The sequence below is a fragment of the Scyliorhinus torazame genome, chromosome 9 (assembly GCF_047496885.1).
Source record: "Scyliorhinus torazame isolate Kashiwa2021f chromosome 9, sScyTor2.1, whole genome shotgun sequence".
In the NCBI taxonomy this organism is placed as follows: domain Eukaryota; kingdom Metazoa; phylum Chordata; class Chondrichthyes; order Carcharhiniformes; family Scyliorhinidae; genus Scyliorhinus; species Scyliorhinus torazame.
This window is the reverse complement of record NC_092715.1, coordinates 64,173,466-64,191,923: the sequence shown is the minus strand read 5'-3', so window position 1 is coordinate 64,191,923 and position 18,458 is coordinate 64,173,466. Positions and strand designations below refer to the sequence as shown.

The window sequence follows — 18,458 nt, the reverse complement described above, 5'->3', positions numbered from 1 at the left end:
ACCTTTGTTTTATGAGAAATTGTTTCATTATTCATTTTCATCAGCTGGCAAAAAGTTGATCTATTTATAAAAAGGTGTAATTCCCTGGATTGGTTGATGTGTGCTTCTAGTAACTCCAGAAATGTTTGCAATATTAGCACTTTACTAAAGAAATTATAAGCATAAAATCCCTTTAAGAAAATATGTTAAAAAGATTTAAATAAACCAGATAGTATAGAAACGATAACGTGCCTAAATCTCATTACAATACTTTGTCATTCTGTTTCCTCGACTATTACTATAATGAAGCTCCAGATATTCACCACCACTTGAACAGTGATCAGAATGGCAGGAGCGATGTGTCAGGGCTTGAAATTCATGGAGCCTGTGGAAAAGACCAGGATGTAATTCAGGCTTCTACTCCGTTTCAAACACAAGCACAGATAGCCAACTACACAGAACAACAGACTCAGATGGGCAGCCATCGGTACACAGAGCAGGCTCAAACAGACAGCCATCAGCACAGAGAACAAGCTCAGAAGGACAGCCATCAGTCCACAGAACAGGCTCACACGTACAGCTATCAGCACAGAGAACAAGCTCAGAAGGACAGCCATCAGTCCACAGAACAGGCTCAGACGGACAGCTATCAATACACAGAAGAGGCTCAGATGGACAGCCATCAGTCCACAGAACAGGCTCAGGTGGACAGCCATCAGCAGAGAGAACAGGCTCAGACAGACAGCTATCAATACACAGAAGAGGCTCAGATGGACAGCCATCAGCAGAGAGAACAGGCTCAGACAGACAGCTATCAATACACAGAAGTGGCTCAGACGGACAGCTATCAATACACAGAACAGGCTCAGATGGACAACCATCAGTCCATAGAACAGGCTCAGGTGGACAGCTATCAATACACAGAAGAGGCCCAGACAGATGGCTATCAGTGCACAGGGTATCCTGAGAAACCAACGCTCCCAGATGAATGTGCAGACCATAACACTGAAAATGCAGAGGTAGGTATGATTCGTTATAATTGAAACCAGAGTTAAGATGAAAATATTTACCTAATTAACATTTTCTGACTCTTTGTTACGCTATCTTACTGAAGCATTAATACTTGACTAAAACGATACATAAAGCATGTGAAGGTATTATGCCTGAAAGCTGTGCATATCAGGCTACATAATTCTGTCACAGCTTCCTTCATGATGCGGGGTTCACCCAAGATCTGACTCAAATAGGTCTGCCAATGTCTGAAGTGAGTTGTTTCTGGGCTGGTTCTGAGGGACAGTAAATACCCGCGCAAGCACACCTGCCCGCCTTCTGCATGAACTTGTCTCCTCCAAATCCCTGACAGCAATTGGCAGAGCCAAGAGAAGTTCAATTCTAATCTGTGTAGTATGGCAGCTAGTGGCTGGAATAATGCTGTGGCTGGAGGTGTGTGTGAAAATTCATAGTAAAGAACAGTGATAAAACTTATCACAAAAGCAATAAATCAGTTACAACTGTATGATGCATCAATAAACCAATGCATCCCAACTTTCTAAAAAAGCTTTAAAATTGCACTTCATTGATCAAGGAAGCTGCCAAATACTGGGTTCAAATGAGAAAACTGTACATTTAAAGTTTGAAGATCATATCAGACGCAAAGTTCATTGTGAGATCTATTCAAGTTAACTGTTGGCAGTTTTGGGTTTTAAAGAGGCTTTCATATACTGTCATTCATGGACCTACCTGCCCATTCTCTTTTTTGCTACACATAAGGGCTGCTCCTCAAGTGAAATGCCAGAATTTCTACAATACACCTGCACTAAACACACAGCAGCACAGTGGTTGGCAGATTAGGTGGATTGGCCATGCTAAAATTGCCCTTAGTGTCCAAAACAAAAAAGGTTAGGTGGGGTTACTGGGTTACGGGGACAGGGTGGAGGTGGGCTTAAGTAGGGTGCTCTTTCTGAAGGTCGGTGCAGACTCGATGGACCGAATGACCTGCACTGTAAATTCTATGATTCTATTGCAATGATGCAAATGTCTTTGCCGAAATTGAAATCCTATGCCATCTCTAATACAGTTAAAATAAAATGAGAAATTCAGGAAACTTGGAGGTCCAAAAGGTGAAATGCTTCAGTACGTTTATTTGATATAAACCAATGTTATCTTGCCTTTCAAGGACTTGGAGAGTACATCAATAGCAGACAGTTTGCGTGCTACTGCAGAAGCTGCTATGTCACAGACGGGTTTCACCTATGATGAAAGCAGTGGATTGTATTATGATTACAGTACCGGCTTCTACTATGATTCGGTAATATTTATTGCTACATCGTATCCTTAAATGTTCTCTTTGTTTCATTATTAAACTCACTTTTCTAATGGACACATTTTTTTTTAAATAATTGAACTATTAATGAATGGGTTGTATTTATAATAAAGGTAAAAAGTGAAACTATGTTGATAAATTTGTACAAGATATTGGTTAGACATAGTTTGAGTAAAAGCAGAAAAGGCCGGACAATCTCCACAGGTCTGACAGCATCTGGGGAGAGAGAATAGAGCTAACGGTTTGACTGACAAAGCTTTGACAAAGAGTCACTCGGACTCCATATTAGCTCCATACTCTGCCCACAGATGCTGCCAGACCGGCTGCGATTGTCCAGCATTTTCTGTTTTTGTTTCAGATTCCAGCATTCGCAGTAAATTGCTTTTATCTTCGTTTGAGTGATGTGGGCAATTTTAGGCACATTTTTCTAAAAAAAAGAAGGTATTGGAACTAATGGGGATGCACTTTAGATTTGTCAGAAGGGAAGAGAAATTTCAGTTACATTTCAGTCTTACGTAAGAGAAAATTCAGTACTGAATAGATTAAAGTTGTATTCATTTTTCAGTTTTTCGAGGAGGTCATAAAGATGATTGATGCAGGTAGGGCAGTGGGTGTTGTCTATATGGACTTCAGTAAGGCCTTTGACAAGGTCCCTCATGGCAGACTAGTACAAAAGGTGAAATCACACGAGATCAGCAATGAGCTGGCAAGATGGATTCAGAACTGGCTAGGTCATAGAAGGGAGAGAGTAGCAATGGAAGGGTGCTTTTCTGATTGGAGGGCTGTGACTAGTGGTGTTCTGCAGGGATCAGTGCTGGGACTTTTGCTGGTCGTAGCATATATAAATGATTTGGAGGAAAATGTAATTTCTGATTAATAAGTTTGCGGACGACACAAAGGTTGGTGGAATTGCGGATAGCGATGAGGACTGTCAGAGGATACAGCAGGATTTAGATCGTTTGGAGGCTTGGGCGGCGAGATGGCAGATGGAGTTTAATCCGGACAAATGTGAGGTAATGCATTTTGGAAGGTCTAATAAAGGTAGGGAATATACAGTGAACCTTCAAGAGTATTGACAGTTAGAGAGATCTAGATGTACAGGTCCACAGGTCACTGAAAGGGGCAACACAGGTGGAGAAGGTAGTCAAGAAGGCGTACGGCATGCTTGCCTTCATTGGCCGGGGCATTGAGTATAAAAATTGGCAAGTCATGTTGCAGCTGTAAAGAACCTTAGTTAGGCCACACTTGAGTACAGTGTTCAATTCTGGTTGCCACACTACCAGAAGGATGTGGAGGTTTTTGAGAGGATGCAGAAGAGATTTACCAGGATGCTGCCTGGTATGGGGGGCATTAGCTACGAGGAGCGGTTGAATAAACTCTGTTTGTTCTCACTGGAACGACGGAGGTTGAGGGGCGACCTGATAGACGTCTACAAAATTATGAGGGGCATAGACAGAGTGGATAGTCAGAGGCTTTTCCCCAGGGTAGAGGGGTCAATTACTAGGGGGCATATGTTTAAGGTGCGAGGGGCGAGATTTAGAGGAGATGTACGAGGCAAATGTTTTACACCGAGGGTAGTGGGTGCCTGGAACTCGCTGCCGGAGGAGGTGGTGGAAGCAGGGACGATAGTGACATTTAAGGGGCAGCTTGACAAATAGATGAATAGGATGGGAATAGAGGGATACGGACCCCGGAAGTGTAGAAGATTTTAGTTTAGACGGGCAGCATGGTCGGCGCAGGCTTGGAGGGCTGACGGGCCTGTTCCTGTGCTGTACATTTCTTTGTTCTTTGTTTTGAGAGAAACTCTTGAAGAACACTTATATTGGGACCGGTTGTGGGGATGGTGGGACCAGTACTAACTGGAAGGGTTGCACGTGGGCAGGACCAGGACTGATGTACTGGGGTGAGTGATTACTAGTGTGGTTGGGGAGGGTTTAGAATGGCAGGAGGATGGGACCCTAAGCAGGATGACAAGGGAAAGAGAAACAAGGAAAGTAATAAAAGAAAGAACGGTAAAATGGAAAAAAAAAGGTAGACTGGGTAATCAAGGGCGAGAGGCAAATTGGGCCACAGTAAAAAGAAAGGTTAGGATGATTAAAAATGCCAGAAAGGCAAGACTAAACACTTTGTATATTAATGCACGAAACATTCAGAATAAGGTCGGCGAACTGACAGCAAAATAAGGTAAATGGATATGATTTTGTAGCCATCACGGAAACATGGTTACAAGGAGATCAAAACTGGGAACTTAATATTTAGGGATATTTGGCCTTTCGGAAAGATAGGAAGGAGGGAAGGAAAAGGTTTATAAGAGATGAAATGAGGATAGTTGTAAGGGACGATCTAGACTCAGATTATGTAGATTCCATTTGGGTGGAGGCAAAAAACAGCAAGGGAAAGAAGACATTGGTAGTGTATAGACCCCCAACAGCCACATTGTAGGAAAGGGTATAAATCAACAAATAATAGGAGCATGTAAAAAGAATAGAGTAATAATTATGGATGACTTTAATCTTCTTGTTGATTGGGTTAATCAAATTGAAAAGGATAGCTACGACAGCTAATTCATTGAGTATATTAGGGATAGTTTCCGAGGGGTATATGTCATGGAGCTAACCAGGGAACAAGCTATCTTGGGATCTGGGAATGGGCAATGAGACAGGTTTAAGAAATGACCTCACAGTAAAAGATTCCCTTGGAAGTAGCAATGATAGAATTCAATATTCAGTTTGAAAGTAAGAAACTTAGGCCAGGAACAATCATGTTTAACTTAAATAAAGGGAATTACAACAAAATGAGGATAGAGTTGGCTGGGGAACAAGGAAATGACAGAGGAACAAGGAAAAGCAGACATTTAACATCAGGGGCGGTACAGCCTATTCCTGATACTATTTCTTATAGTCTAAACAAAAATATTGAAAGACATGGGAAAGAGCAGGAAATTAGGTTAGCATACAATGGACAGCTCTGCTATGGTGCTGACACATTGTCTGTTTTTGTGCTGAACTTTCCATGATCTTCGTTCTATAAAGATGCTATCACTTATTTAAAAATTAAATATCGCATAATTATTAATTTCTGTAACAATATTTTATAGCTGCATATTTTGATATTTGGTTTTTATAATTTGCATATCAGTCCTTGAGTCAGCTTTTTAAAAATAAATATTTATTCAAATTTTTCAACAAATTTTCAACAAACCCCCCCCACCCCGAACAAGAAGAAACAAGAACACAACAATCAGAAATTATACATTGGATTTCCCCCATATACAATAACCCCCCATATAACATTTAAAAACACAAATAGGGAAACAACCCCCCTTCACCCAAACGCCACCCCAAAAGAACCCCCCCCTCCCCCCCGGCCCCCGCCCTTGGGCTGCTGCTGACCTCCTCCTAACGCTTCGCAAGATAGTCTAGGAACGGTTGCTGCCGCCTGAGGAACCCTTGCACAGACCCTTGCAAGGCAAACTTTATCCTCTCCAGCTTGATGAACCCTGCCATGTCATTGATCCAAGCTTCCACACTAGGGGGCTTTGCATCTTTCCATAGTAGCAAAATCCCCGCCGGGCTACCAGGGACGCAAAGGCCAGAATACCGGCCTCTTTTGCCTCCTGCATTCCCGGCTCGTCCGATACCCCAAATAATGATAATCCCCAGCTCGGCTTGACCCAGGCGTTCACCACCTTGGACACAGTCCTCGCAAAACCTCTCCAAAACCCATCCAGCGCCGGGCACGACCAGAACATATGGACAAGGTTTGCCGGGCTTCCCGAGCACCTCCCACATCTGTCCTCCACCCCAAAGAACCTACTCAACCTCGCCCCTGTCATATGCGCTCTGTGAGTAACTTTGAACTGTATTTGGCTGAGCCTGGCGCAAGAGGAGGAAGAATTAACCCTACTCAGGGCATCAGCCCACAGACCCTCATCTATCTCCTCCCCAAGCTCCTCCTCCCACTTGCCCTTTAACTCCTCCACCGAGGCCTCCTCCTCTTCCTTCAGCTCCTGGTAAATCGCCAAAACCTTGCCTTCTCCAACCCATACACCCGAAATCACCCTGTCCTGAATCCCACGTGCCGGAAGCAGCGGGAATTCCCTCACCTGCCGCCTCACAAACACCCTCACTTGCTTGTACCTGAAAGCGTTTCCCGGGGGTAGCCCAAACTTCTCCTCCAACGCCCCTAGGCTCGCAAACGTCCCATCGATGAACAGGTCCCCCATTCTTCTAATCCCTGCCCGATGCCAGCTCCGAACCCCCCCCCCTTCCATCCTTCCCAGGTCGAACCGATGATTCTCCCGAATCGGGGACCAAACCGAGGCTCCCACCTCGCCCCTGTGTAGCCTCCACTGCCCCCAGATCTTCAGCGTCGCCGCCACCACTGGACTCGTGATGTACCTTGTCGTCGAGAGCGGCAGCGGTGCCGTCACCAGCGCCTTCAGGCTCATGCCCACACAGGACGCCATCTCAAGCCGCCCCCTCTCCTTCCATTACCCACTTACGGATCATCGCCACATTGGCTGCCTAATAATAGCCCCACAAATTCGGCAGCGCCAGCCCCCCCCTGTCCCTACTACGCTCCAGAAACACACTCTTCACCCTCGGGGTCTTATTCGCCCACACAAACCCCATGATGCTCCTGCTTACCCGTTTGAAAAAGGCCTTGGGGATCAGAATGGGAAGGCACTGGAACACAAAGAGAAACCTTGGGAGGACCGTCATTTTGACTGACTGCACCCTACCCGCTAGTGAGAGTGGCAGCATATCCCATCTTTTAAAATCCTCCTACATCTGCTCCACCAACCGTGTCAAATTGTGCTTGTGCAGGGCCCCCCAACTCCTAGCTACTTGGATCCCTCGGTACCGAAAGCTCCTTTCCGCCCTCTTCTGCGGTAGCTCGTCTATCACCCTTCCATGGTCCCCTGAATGCACCACAAAGAGCTCACTCTTCCCTACATTGAGTTTATACCCCAAAAAGTCCCCAAACTCCCTAAGTATCCGCATGATCTTCGCCATCCCCTCCACTGGATCCGCAACATACAACAACAAGTCATCGGCATACAATGACACCCGGTGTTCCTCTTCCCCCCCCCCCGGACCAATCCCCTCCATTTCCTGGACTCCCTCAGTGCCATGGCCAGCGGCTTAGTTGCCAGTGCAAACAACAAGGGGGATAAGGGGCACCCCTGCCTCGTCCCCCGGTACAGCCGAACGTACTCCGACCTCCACCGGTTTGTAGCCACACTCGCCACCGGGGCTCTATATAGCAGCCAGACCCAACTGATGAACCCCTCCCCGAACCCAAACCTCCGCAACACTTCCCAAAGATACTCCCACTCCACCCGATCAAAGGCCTTCTCCGCGTCCATAGCTGCCACTACCTCCGCTTCCCCCTCCACCGAGGGCATCATAATCACATTGAGGAGCCTCCGCACATTTGTATTTAGCTGCCTACCCTACCCTTCACAAATCCCGTCTGGTCCTCATGAATCACCCCCGGGACACAGTCCTCAATTCTCATAGCCAGCACCTTCGCCAGCAACTTAGCGTCAACATTGAGGAGCGAGATCGGTCTATACGACCCACATTGCAGTGGATCCTTGTCCCGCTTCAAGATCATAAGAAATCAGCGCCCTGGACATTGTCGGGGGCAAGGTCCCTCCCTCCCTCGCCTTATTAAAAGTCCTCACTCGCAACGGGCCCAGCAGGTCCACATATTTCCTGTAAAATTCAACCGGGAACCCATCCGGCCCCGGGGCCTTCCCTGCCTGCATGCTCCCCAATCCTTTAACCAGCTCCTCCAGCCCAATCGGGGCCCCCAAACCAGCCACCTCCTCCTCCTCCACCCTAGGGAACCTCAGCTGATCTAGGAATCGTCGCATCCCCTCCTCCCCCGCTGGGGGCTCAGACCTGTACAGATCCCCATAGAAGTCCCTAAATACCTCATTTATTCTCACCGCACTCCGCACCGTATTCCCCCCTTTAACCTTAACTCCACCAATCTCCCTCGCTGCCTCCCTCTTACGAAGCTGATGTGCCAGCATCTGACTCGCCTTCTCTCCATACTCATACGCCGCACCCTGCGCTTTCCTCCACTGTGTCTCTACTTTCCCTGTGGTCAACAGGTCGAATTCCGTCTGGAGGTTCCGTTGCTCCCTAAGTAGTCCCTCCTCAGGGGCCTCTGCATACCTCCTGTCCTCCCTTAAAATCTCCCCCACTAACCTCTCCCTCTCCCTCCTCTCTCTCTTCTCCCTGTGGGCCCTAATGGAAATTAGCTCTCCCCTGCCACCGCCTTCAATGCCTCCCAGACTAACCCCACCTGCACCTCCCCGTTGTCGTTGGCCTCCAAGTATCTTTCAATACACCCACCCGCACACCCCCTCATCCGTCAACAGTACCCACATCAAGGCGCCACAGCGGGCGTTGGTTCCTCTCCTCCCCTAACTCGAGTTGCACCCAATGCAATGGTCTGAGATGGCTATGGCCGAATATTCCGTTCCCTCCACTTTCGGGATTAGCGCCCTATTCAAAATGAAAAAATCTATCCGGGAGTAGGCTCTATGGATGTGGGAAAAGAAGGAAAATTCCCTGGCCAGCGGCCTGGCAAACCTCCATGGATCCACTCCCCCCATCTGGTCCATAAACCCCCTGAGCGCCTTGGCCGCGGCCGGCCCCTTACCAGTCCTGGACCCAGTACCCCCCCCCCCCCCCCCCCCCCCCCCCCCCCCATTATCAAGCTTCCTACCTCCAGATCCGGAATCCGACCCAGCATGCGTGTCATAAATCCGGCATCATCCCAATTCGGGGCATATACGTTCACCAGTACCACCCACACCCCCTGCAACCTACCACTCACCATCACATATTGACCTCCATTATCCACTACAATCTTCAGTGCCTCGAACGACACCCACTTCCCCACCAGTATTGCAACCCCTCTGTTCTTTGCATCGCCTCCCGCACCCTCCAGCCCCCCAGGCGGCAGACTCCCGCCCCGACTACCTCTCCTACTTCCAGCTCCCCTTTGGCCAATGCAGCAGCAACCCAGTCCCCCCCCCCCCCACCTCCCCCACTAGATCCTCATCTAGCCATTTTGCTACCCCCATGACACTCCCGTAATTCAGCTGACCCCGGCCTCTCCTGCCATTCCATCGACCCCCCAGTGTAAGAATCCCCCCACCCCTTGGCAGTCAGTGTGTGCTCCTCTCCAGCACCGCCCTTCCCCCCCCCCCCCGCCCCGGCCCCGTCCCCATCCTTCCCTAACGTGGGAAAAAGCCCGCCCTTTCCTGACCTGGCCCCGCCCCCTCTGGAGTAGCTCCTTTTTGCGGCCTTACCCCAACTCCCCATCCCTAGGCCTCCACCCCCTCTCTTCCTCCGCGGGGCCCTGCCTCTCCAACACCGACGCCCACACTCTCCCACAGCCCCCACATCAAATCCATTCACCCATCCCCACCCAGCACCAAAACAAAAAGAACATTCCTCAAATACAGTGAACACAGTAAACATCCCCCCACGACAAACCCTCAGTTTGAGTCCAACTTTTCAGTCGGGATAAAGTTCCATGCCTCATCAGGCGTTTCAAAATAGTGGTGCCGATCTTGGAACGCGACCCACAATCACGCTGGCTGCAGCATCCCGAACTTCACCACCTTCCGATGGAGCACTGCCTTCGCCTGGTTAAAACCAGCCCTCTTCTTAACCACCTCCGCACTCCAGTCCTGGTAAATTTAGATCTCCGTGTTCTCCCACCTGCTGCTCCGCTCTTTTTTGGCCCATCTCAGGACACACTCTCCGTCCATAAAGCGGTGGAACCTCACCACTACAGCCCTTGGCGGCTCGTTGGCTTTGGGTCTCCTTGCCAGGACCCGATGTGCCCCATCCAGGGGCCTTGGGAAAGCTCCCGCGCCCATCAGCGAATTGAGCATCGTGCTCATATATGCCCCGGCATCGGGCCCCTCCACTCCTTCAGGGAGACCCAGAATCCGAAGATTCTTCCTCCTCGACCTATTCTCCATGTCCTCAAATTTTTCCGCCCACCTCTTGTGCAGTGCCTCGTGCGCCTCCACCTTCACCGCCAGGCCCAAGATCTCGTCCTCGTTCTCCGAGGCTTTTTGCCGCACCTCCCGGATCGCTGCCCCTTGGGTCTTCTGGGTCTCCACAAGCTTCTCAATCGCCGCCTTCATTGGCGCCAGCATTTCTGTCCTCAGCTCCTCAAAGCAGTGTTTAAGAAACTCCTGCTGCTCCTACGACCACAGCGCCCATGCTGCTTGGTCTCCACCCGTCGCCGTCTTGCTTTTCCTCCCTTGCACTTTCCGCTGCACCAGGATCACTTTTTTAACCGCTCCACTCCTGGTCCAATCCACATACTGTCGGGGGGACCTTGTCACCTTCCCACACTGGAAGCCGTCGAGCAATTGCCGTTGGGGCCCCTCTGAAGAGCCCAAAAGTCCGTTCCCGGCGGGAACTGCCGAGCGTGCGACCTACCTAGGCATAGCCGCAACCGGAAGTCATCCTTGAGTCAACTTGACCCACAAGCAAAATAGGTGCCCTTGCCTTGCAAAATTAATGTTCAAGTCTTACATAAACCTGTGTTATAGAATCATGGAGCGCAAGATGAGGCCATTTGGCCCATCTTGCCTGTTCTCTGAATTTGTTCAACTCCCCTGTGTTCCAGATCATAATTTGCTCAGTGAAAACATTTCTTCATATATCCTGTGGCTTTTTTGACAATTATTTTAATCATAGAACCCCTATAGTACAGAAAGAGGCCATTCGGCCCACCTAGTCTGCACCGATGCTTTTTAGAAATAAATTTAGAGTACCCAATTCATTTTTTCCAATTAAAGGGCAATTTAGAAAGGCCAATTCACCTACCCTACACATCTTTGGGTTGTGGGGGCAAAACCAGCACAAACACGGGGAGAATGTGCAAACTCCACATGGACAGTGACCCAGAGCCGGGATTGAACCTGGGACCTCGGCGCTGTGAGGCAACAGGGCTAACCCACTGCGCCACAGTGCTGCCCCTGCATCAACGCTTTAAAAGACCACCCTACCTAGGCCGTATCCCCACACTGTAACCTCACCCAAAGGAGCAATTTAGCATATCCAATCTACCTAACCTGCACATCTTTGGACTGTGGGAGGAAACCGGAGCACCCGGAGCAAACCCATGCAGTCACGGGGAGAAAGTGTAAATGCCACACTGACCCAAGGTGGGAATCGAACCCAGGTCCTTGACGTTTAGAGGCAGCAGTGCTAACCACTACACCACCGTGCCGCACCTATGTCCTTTGGTTACCAGTCTTCATGCCAGTGGAATGGTTGCTACCTATCTACTAAAATCTTCATAATTGTGAGCACTACTATTAAATGTGCCCGACCACTGAAAATTTACAATACCATTTGTAATTTAAAATTTGGACGCATTTGTCATTTTGATAAAAAAAGATACAATGGTAATTCTGGAAATGTTTAGTAATACATTGCTGCACTTCCCTGATAGTCCAGTGACCTTCCAATAATGAATAGCTGAGCCTTACAGACTAGAAAATTCCGAGGATTGATTGGCAGTTTGACCCATAGTCTGCTCACTAAGCTGTTAATTAGGGCAGAGGCACTACAGTTGGAATCAGTACTCGAGTTAGAAAGGAAGGAATTGGCTAGAGTCCTATTCCTGACCGATTTCAACCACACACTGTTGGAAGATGCTGGAAGATGCATGTCTCTGAATGTTACCTAAGGATAGAAGCAGGTAGCTGTTATACATCATATTCAAAATAGTTTGCTCGCTGTTTCACACAGAATAATGGTCAGCAAGAGCGGCACGGTGGCGCAGTGGTTGACACTGTTGCCTACGGCGCTGAGGACCAAGGTTTGATCCAGGCCCCGGGTCACTGTCTGTGTAGAGTTTGCACACTCTCCCCATATCTGCATGGGTCTCACCCCCACAACCCAAAGATGCGCAGAGTACGTGGATTGGTCACGCTAAATTGCCCCTTAATTGGTGAACGGCACGGTGGTGCAGTGGTTAGCACAGCTGCCTACAGCACTGAGGATCCAGGTTTGACCCCGGCCCCGTATCACTGTCTGTGTGGAGTTTGCACCTCCTCCCAGTGTCTGCCTGGGTTTCACCCTCACAACCCAAAGATGTGAGAGTAGGTGGATTGGCCATGCTAAATTGTCCCTTAATTGGAAAAAAATAATTGGGTATTCTAAATTTATTTAAAAAAAAAAAAAGAATAATTGTCATCATGAAAGTGTACTCGGCAATGGGTCAATACTTTCAGGACAGGTAGGGTGAGGGCATAAAGTAACTAAAAAACGGACGAATTGTTTATTAGTGTCACTTCTTTAAACATTCCCTTCATTTTTTTTCCTCTCTCTTACCACCTCTGGCCCCATTCCAACCAGAAAGAACAAGCAGTTGCTTGCTCTCGGCTAATCCCACTTGAGATGTGCTGGTGGCAGGTCTGCCCATTTGTTCAGCGCCAGTGAAAACTATCTGGCCCCTGTCTGATCCTTTTCCCCCCCACTGTAAACATAGTTGTCCGTTTAGAATCATTTCTCTAGATATAGACTTGCCTATTATCACTCTGGAGAAGCATGTTGACGCACCAGTATGTTACCAGAACTCGTAACCAAATTTGTTTTTATTGTTAAGGAAAATCAACTTTACTATGACCCAAGCACTGGAATTTACTATTATTATGATGCTGACAGTGGCCTGTATCAGTTTCATTCTCGAGTGGATCTACTGGCATACTGCACAACAGATACAGTGAAAAAGGTTAAGAAAAAACGTAAAGGAGTGGAAAACCTTTCATCAAAGGAAGAGAAGAAGGTATGTTACGTTTAGTTGTCCTTCCTGCAGCCGAGATCAAAATGAGTGTAATTCAGCCTGCAAACATGCACATTAGAGGAAGAAATTAATTATCTTTTTAAGAGTTCAAACTCATTAGTCTCGTAAGATCCACATAGTTTTCTGTACACACTTATGTTGTAAATGACTCCCATGCCTTTTCAGTAGCCTTATTCTGATATTCTGATTTCAGTGTTAATCTCCCTCATCAGTAGTGATGATCTGTGCACAGAAAATGTAATCGTTTTTAATATTTTCTGAATAGCTTAACAAAGCTACATTACCATGATTTGGTGAGATTTTTTCATTTTTCACACTTCAGCATCCACTTAGTTTAGAAGAATTGGAATTTGTCCTAAAATTCCATTTGAATCCCAGTTTTAATGAAGTATTTCCAGAGATTAGAATAGTTAGATGGTTGATTTTGACCAATGCAGGCATGATGGGTCGAAGGGCCTTGTCCTGCAGGCCTCTATGACTCTGAGATTTGTTAGAAACTTTCAAAATGGCCCAGCTTTGGGAACATCACGGTGTAACATTATAAACGTTTAGCAAGAAACCGTGCCACTTTTGGATTAGATAATGACTAAATATGTGCTCGACACTGCAGATATTGGGAAGTCCTTACGGGCAGCATGGTGAATAGTATGGCTTGTGATAAAATTCATAATTGCCAATATCCCCCTGATCACAGCATGATTGCACACCACACTCCCTTGAATAGTTGCATCAGCCTTTCCTTCTGTAACCCAATCATGGTTCACATCAAACAGTGAACAAAATAACCATGTTCTCAATCACGGGCTCCAGCTGGTGCCTTCTAGCAGCAGTTGTCCCAACCGTCAGCATTTCCTTGTCAGTTGTATGACAGGTGTGCTTATGGTGTGATGCAAGGACCTAAAAAGGACAGCTTAAAACCTGCTAGACATCTTGAAAGCTAAATCTCCAGGTCCAATTCCGTGTACCAGATTTATTCAACACCAGCTGATTTATTCCAGTCTTCATGTGAAGTTTTTGGCAAATAAATATGCTTGTTATGAGGCTGACTATTCTTACAGACTGCTCAGTGGCAGGATAATGTGAACAGGACCCCATGCTCTCTCTCGCCATCCCCTGTTTTTCCAACAAATTTAATCTCTTCGCTCGGTCCTAGATCTCACATGTGGACTGAAAGATGCTCCTCCATTACATGAATTCTGAACAGTGAAAAAGGACTGTTGGGGCACATGTCCGCTATTCCACATGCTTATAGTTTTCTATTTGAAGAAGAAAAAACAAAGCAGCCAAGTCGCAATATGAATCAACAATTTGAAATCACCATCTTTGAGACCTCCTTTTGAAACAAAGGGCTGGATTCTCGGCACTGCCCGCCGCAAGAACGCCATGGGTGAAACGCGGACAATGACCATTGTTCATTGACCTTGGGTGGGATTCTCCGGTCGCCATGCGGACGCGGCCGGAGAATCCCGCCCCATGTTGAGCCATGTTGCCAAACGATACCGAACATTGAATAGAAAGCATTCTAAAAAACGCAGAGTGATATTTTTCAGGACCATTATTAGTTTTCTTCATTCTCTTTCTATCCCTAGAGTAACTTTTTAAAAATAAATTTAGTATACCCAATTATTTTTTTCAAATTAAGGGGCAATTTAGCGTGGCCAGTCCACCTAACCTGCACATTTTTGGGTTGTGGGGGTGAAACCCACGCAGACATGGGGAGAATTCAAACTCCACACGGACAACCGTCGAGCAACTTTTAGGAGTCGAGCATGAATATGGTCTAGACCCATCACCCTGGTGTTTTGTAAATGGCACAATGTGTGCTCCGTTTTCTTCCATTGACATGATTCATTATAGCTGCCTCTCTTGCAACATTTTCTGCTGGCTTTTCCAAGTTTCTTGTAAATGTCAGATGACAGTTCACCACAATGCTATTTCCAGACCTGAGGATATGTTGTATTCTAAGTGAGAACGTAATTTGGTGAGCCAGAACAGTGTGTCCTGTCACATAATTAACTGCAACCGTCAAGTATTATCGTCCTTCAATCTCAATTGGAATAACGTTACAGTTCCATTTTGCAGAATGATTATTGGAACATGACAATATTACAGCCAGCAGAAACTTGTGAAAGATATATATCAGTTCTTCGTCTATTAGTCTTCATGATGGGACAACATTTTGGGTAAAATTTGTCAATGGCTTATACACATGATTTGTGCATGCCACCTAAAATTGTTAATTTCAAATGGACTTGAGTGGAAATGCGTTTTCATTTTTGTTTATAGATATGCATTTCCATTTTTTTCATAAATTTTTTCCATTTTCATGTTTTGCCTAATGTCGCATTTTTAAAAGATAATAAGAAATAGGAGCAGGCTTAGACCATTCAGTCCATTAAGCCTGCTCCCCCATTCAATATGATCATGGCTGATCATAGAATCAAGACAATGCAGAAAGAGGCCATTCGGCCCATCGAGTCTGCAGCAATCCTCCGAAAGAGTACCCCATCCAGGCCTATGCCCTCACCCCATCCCCGTAACCCATTAACCCCACCTAATTTTTGCACACTAAAGGGCAATTTATCATGGCCAGTCCACCTAACCTGCACATCTTAGGACTGTGGGAGGAAACGTGCGCAAATGCCACATAGTCACCAAGGGTCAGAATTGAAGCCGGCTCCGTGGTGCTGTGTCGCAGATGTTGTAGCCAGAATGCCACCATGCCGCCCATATCTCCACTTACTTGCCTGTACTCCATAACCATTGACTCACTTGTCGATCCAATAATCCTCTACAGGTAAGGACAGGTGTACAACAGGGCCATTGCCTGTACTTCCTGCAGCCAAGGGACAGAAGATGCCCAGATCCTGCTCAGATGTGACTTGGCCCTTCAATTGTTTTGAATCAAGTCGGATCAGGACCCATGTTGCACTGTCTCTGGTAATGAGCATTAACACACCAATGCTCTGCCAGGGCCTTTGGTTATTTTTAATGTCCAACTGCTCATTAGATTATGTTCCTCCTGTCCCCAGGTGCTGCATATGACAGAATCAATGGCTAAATTGAAGATTTCTTCTTTGGGATGGTCAAAATCAGCAACAGGTAGACTAATGACAAAAAAAATAGATATCTGCTGCACTGTCCTACAGTAGGCAATGAGGGAACTGAACCATTAATTATTCATGCCAAACAGAATGCAAATATAGTGAACCCGTAATATTACAATACTCAATCAACAGATGCCTTGCAGAGGTACGTAATACTACCTTTGAGGCATTAATCACCCCCTGCATTGTTGTTCTTTTGTTTACTAATTGTTTGCTTTCCATTATCTTGAATTCAGCATTGAAAACTTGATGTGGTACAAAAAAAACGAAGAAATCCTTTCATACAAGTAACATGGTCTCATGAAATGAGAAGGTTTTGTGATAGGGATACAGAATTAATAAAGACGTCTCCAGTCCAAATTTTGGAGCTTTCACTGAGAGTATTAAAAAAAAAGACTATAAATATGAAGCTCAATAGACCTTAAAAATTAATATTGTTCAGAACTCACTTTCAGAAGAGAGGAATGTTATCTTATACAGTGGAGTTTGGATAGTATTTATTTGACAACAGGTCTTTCAGAGAAGACAACCGCAAAGGGGGGGAACCACCCTGAGCTCACACTTAACGTAGAGGATAGGACCTGCCGAGTGTTTCCAGCTTTGTCATTTCAGGATTTCTGACCTCTGCAGTATTTTTGCTTCAGCATATTGCCTTGTAAAGTATTTATATGATGCTAACTAATCATCACTGAAGTTACTGGAGAAATTATGTTATCGAGGGAGGGAAGCATTTATTCAAGACTTGTACATTCCTCTGCATCCTTTCATTCTCACAGTAACCACATTCTCTGCAGCATATGTCCTGGTCCATCTTGAACAGTATGCTATTATCAAGTTGTTTGGCCATGATGGTGTTGTTTAATATTGTGAATCAGTGGGTTACCTAGATCTTAAAAGGCCAAATCAAGTTATCTTGTTTGTTACTTTTATAATAATCTTTATTAGTGTTAGTGTCACAAGTAGGCTTACATTAACACTGCAATGAAGTTACAGTGAAAATCCCTCGGTCGCCACACACGGGCACCTGTTCGGGTACACGGAGGGAGAATTCAGAATGTCCAATTCACCTAACAAGGTCGTCTTTGGGGACTTGTGGGCGTAAACCGGAGCCCCCAGAGGTATCTCCCACAGACATGGGGAGAACGTGCAGACTCCGCACACGCAGTGACCCAAACCGGGAATCGAATCTGGGTCCCTGGTGCTGTGAAGCAATAGTGCTAACCACTGTGCTACCCTGCCGCCCAAATTTACAGTAATGAAGGAGACCATTCAGCCCATTGTGTCCACGCCGGCTCCCAAAAGAGCTACCCAGCCAGTCCCATTCTCCAGCCCTATCTCCGCAGCCCTCTATAATCATAATAATAATCTTAATTATCTAAATTCAGCACTTTCAAATATGTATCCAGCTCTTTTGAAACCTCCTTTGGAATTCGCCTCCATCACTCTCCCAGGCAGCGCATTCCAAATCCGAACAACTCTGAATAAAGAAGGTTCTCCTCATCTCACTCCTCGCTGTCTTGCTGATCATCTTGAAATTGTGACCCATTAGTCACTGACATACCAACTGGTGGAAACATAATATCCTTCTTTACCCTGTCAAAATTGTTCATAATTGTGAACACCTCAATAAGGTCACCTCTTAATCTTCTCTGCTCCAAAGAGAACAAGCCCAATTTCTCCAATCTTTCCTTGTCCGAACATTCCTCCTTCCTGGTATCATTCTGGCAAATCTGCTCTGCACTCTCTCCAGGGCTTTAACATCCTTCCTTAAATAAGTTACCGAGAACTGAACACAATATTCCAAATGTGATCTGACCAATGATCTGTACAGATGTGGCTTCACTTCCTTGCTTTTATACTCTATGCCTCTATTTATAAACCCAAGGACCCTATTAGTCGTCTTAAAAACTGTTTCAACTTGCCTCTCCACATTCGGAGAATTATGCACTTGAACCCTGAGGTCCTCTGCTCCATTGAACCTATATTGTCTCCCCATGTTTTTTCTACCAAAATGCACATTTACCTCACATTGTTCTGCATTGAAGTTCATCTGCCAGGTGTCTGCCCATTTGGCCAACTTGTCAATGTCCCTCTGAAGTTGCTCAACTTCAGCCTCACAATTCACTGTTCTCCCTAGCCTAGTATCATCTGCAAATTTAATGATTTTGCCCTCAAGATCATTTATC

General features: G+C 46.3%; 1 protein-coding gene across 4 annotated transcripts in view; it reads left to right on the top strand.

Annotated features, from left to right (window-relative positions):
- The window catches only part of LOC140429254 (angiogenic factor with G patch and FHA domains 1-like), an 89,680-nt gene that overhangs the window by 20,181 nt on the left and 51,041 nt on the right, over positions 1-18,458 (top strand). For 3 of the 4 annotated variants that reach the window (XM_072516027.1, XM_072516028.1, XM_072516026.1), the window contains 3 exons: positions 289-998; positions 2,156-2,287; positions 12,968-13,147. In XM_072516027.1, the coding sequence (XP_072372128.1) occupies positions 289-998; positions 2,156-2,287; positions 12,968-13,147 (1,022 nt within the window). Of the gene's footprint in view, positions 1-288; positions 999-2,155; positions 2,288-12,967; positions 13,148-16,197; positions 16,268-18,458 lie in introns of all 4 variants that reach the window. The other variant, XM_072516029.1, reaches the window with a different exon arrangement.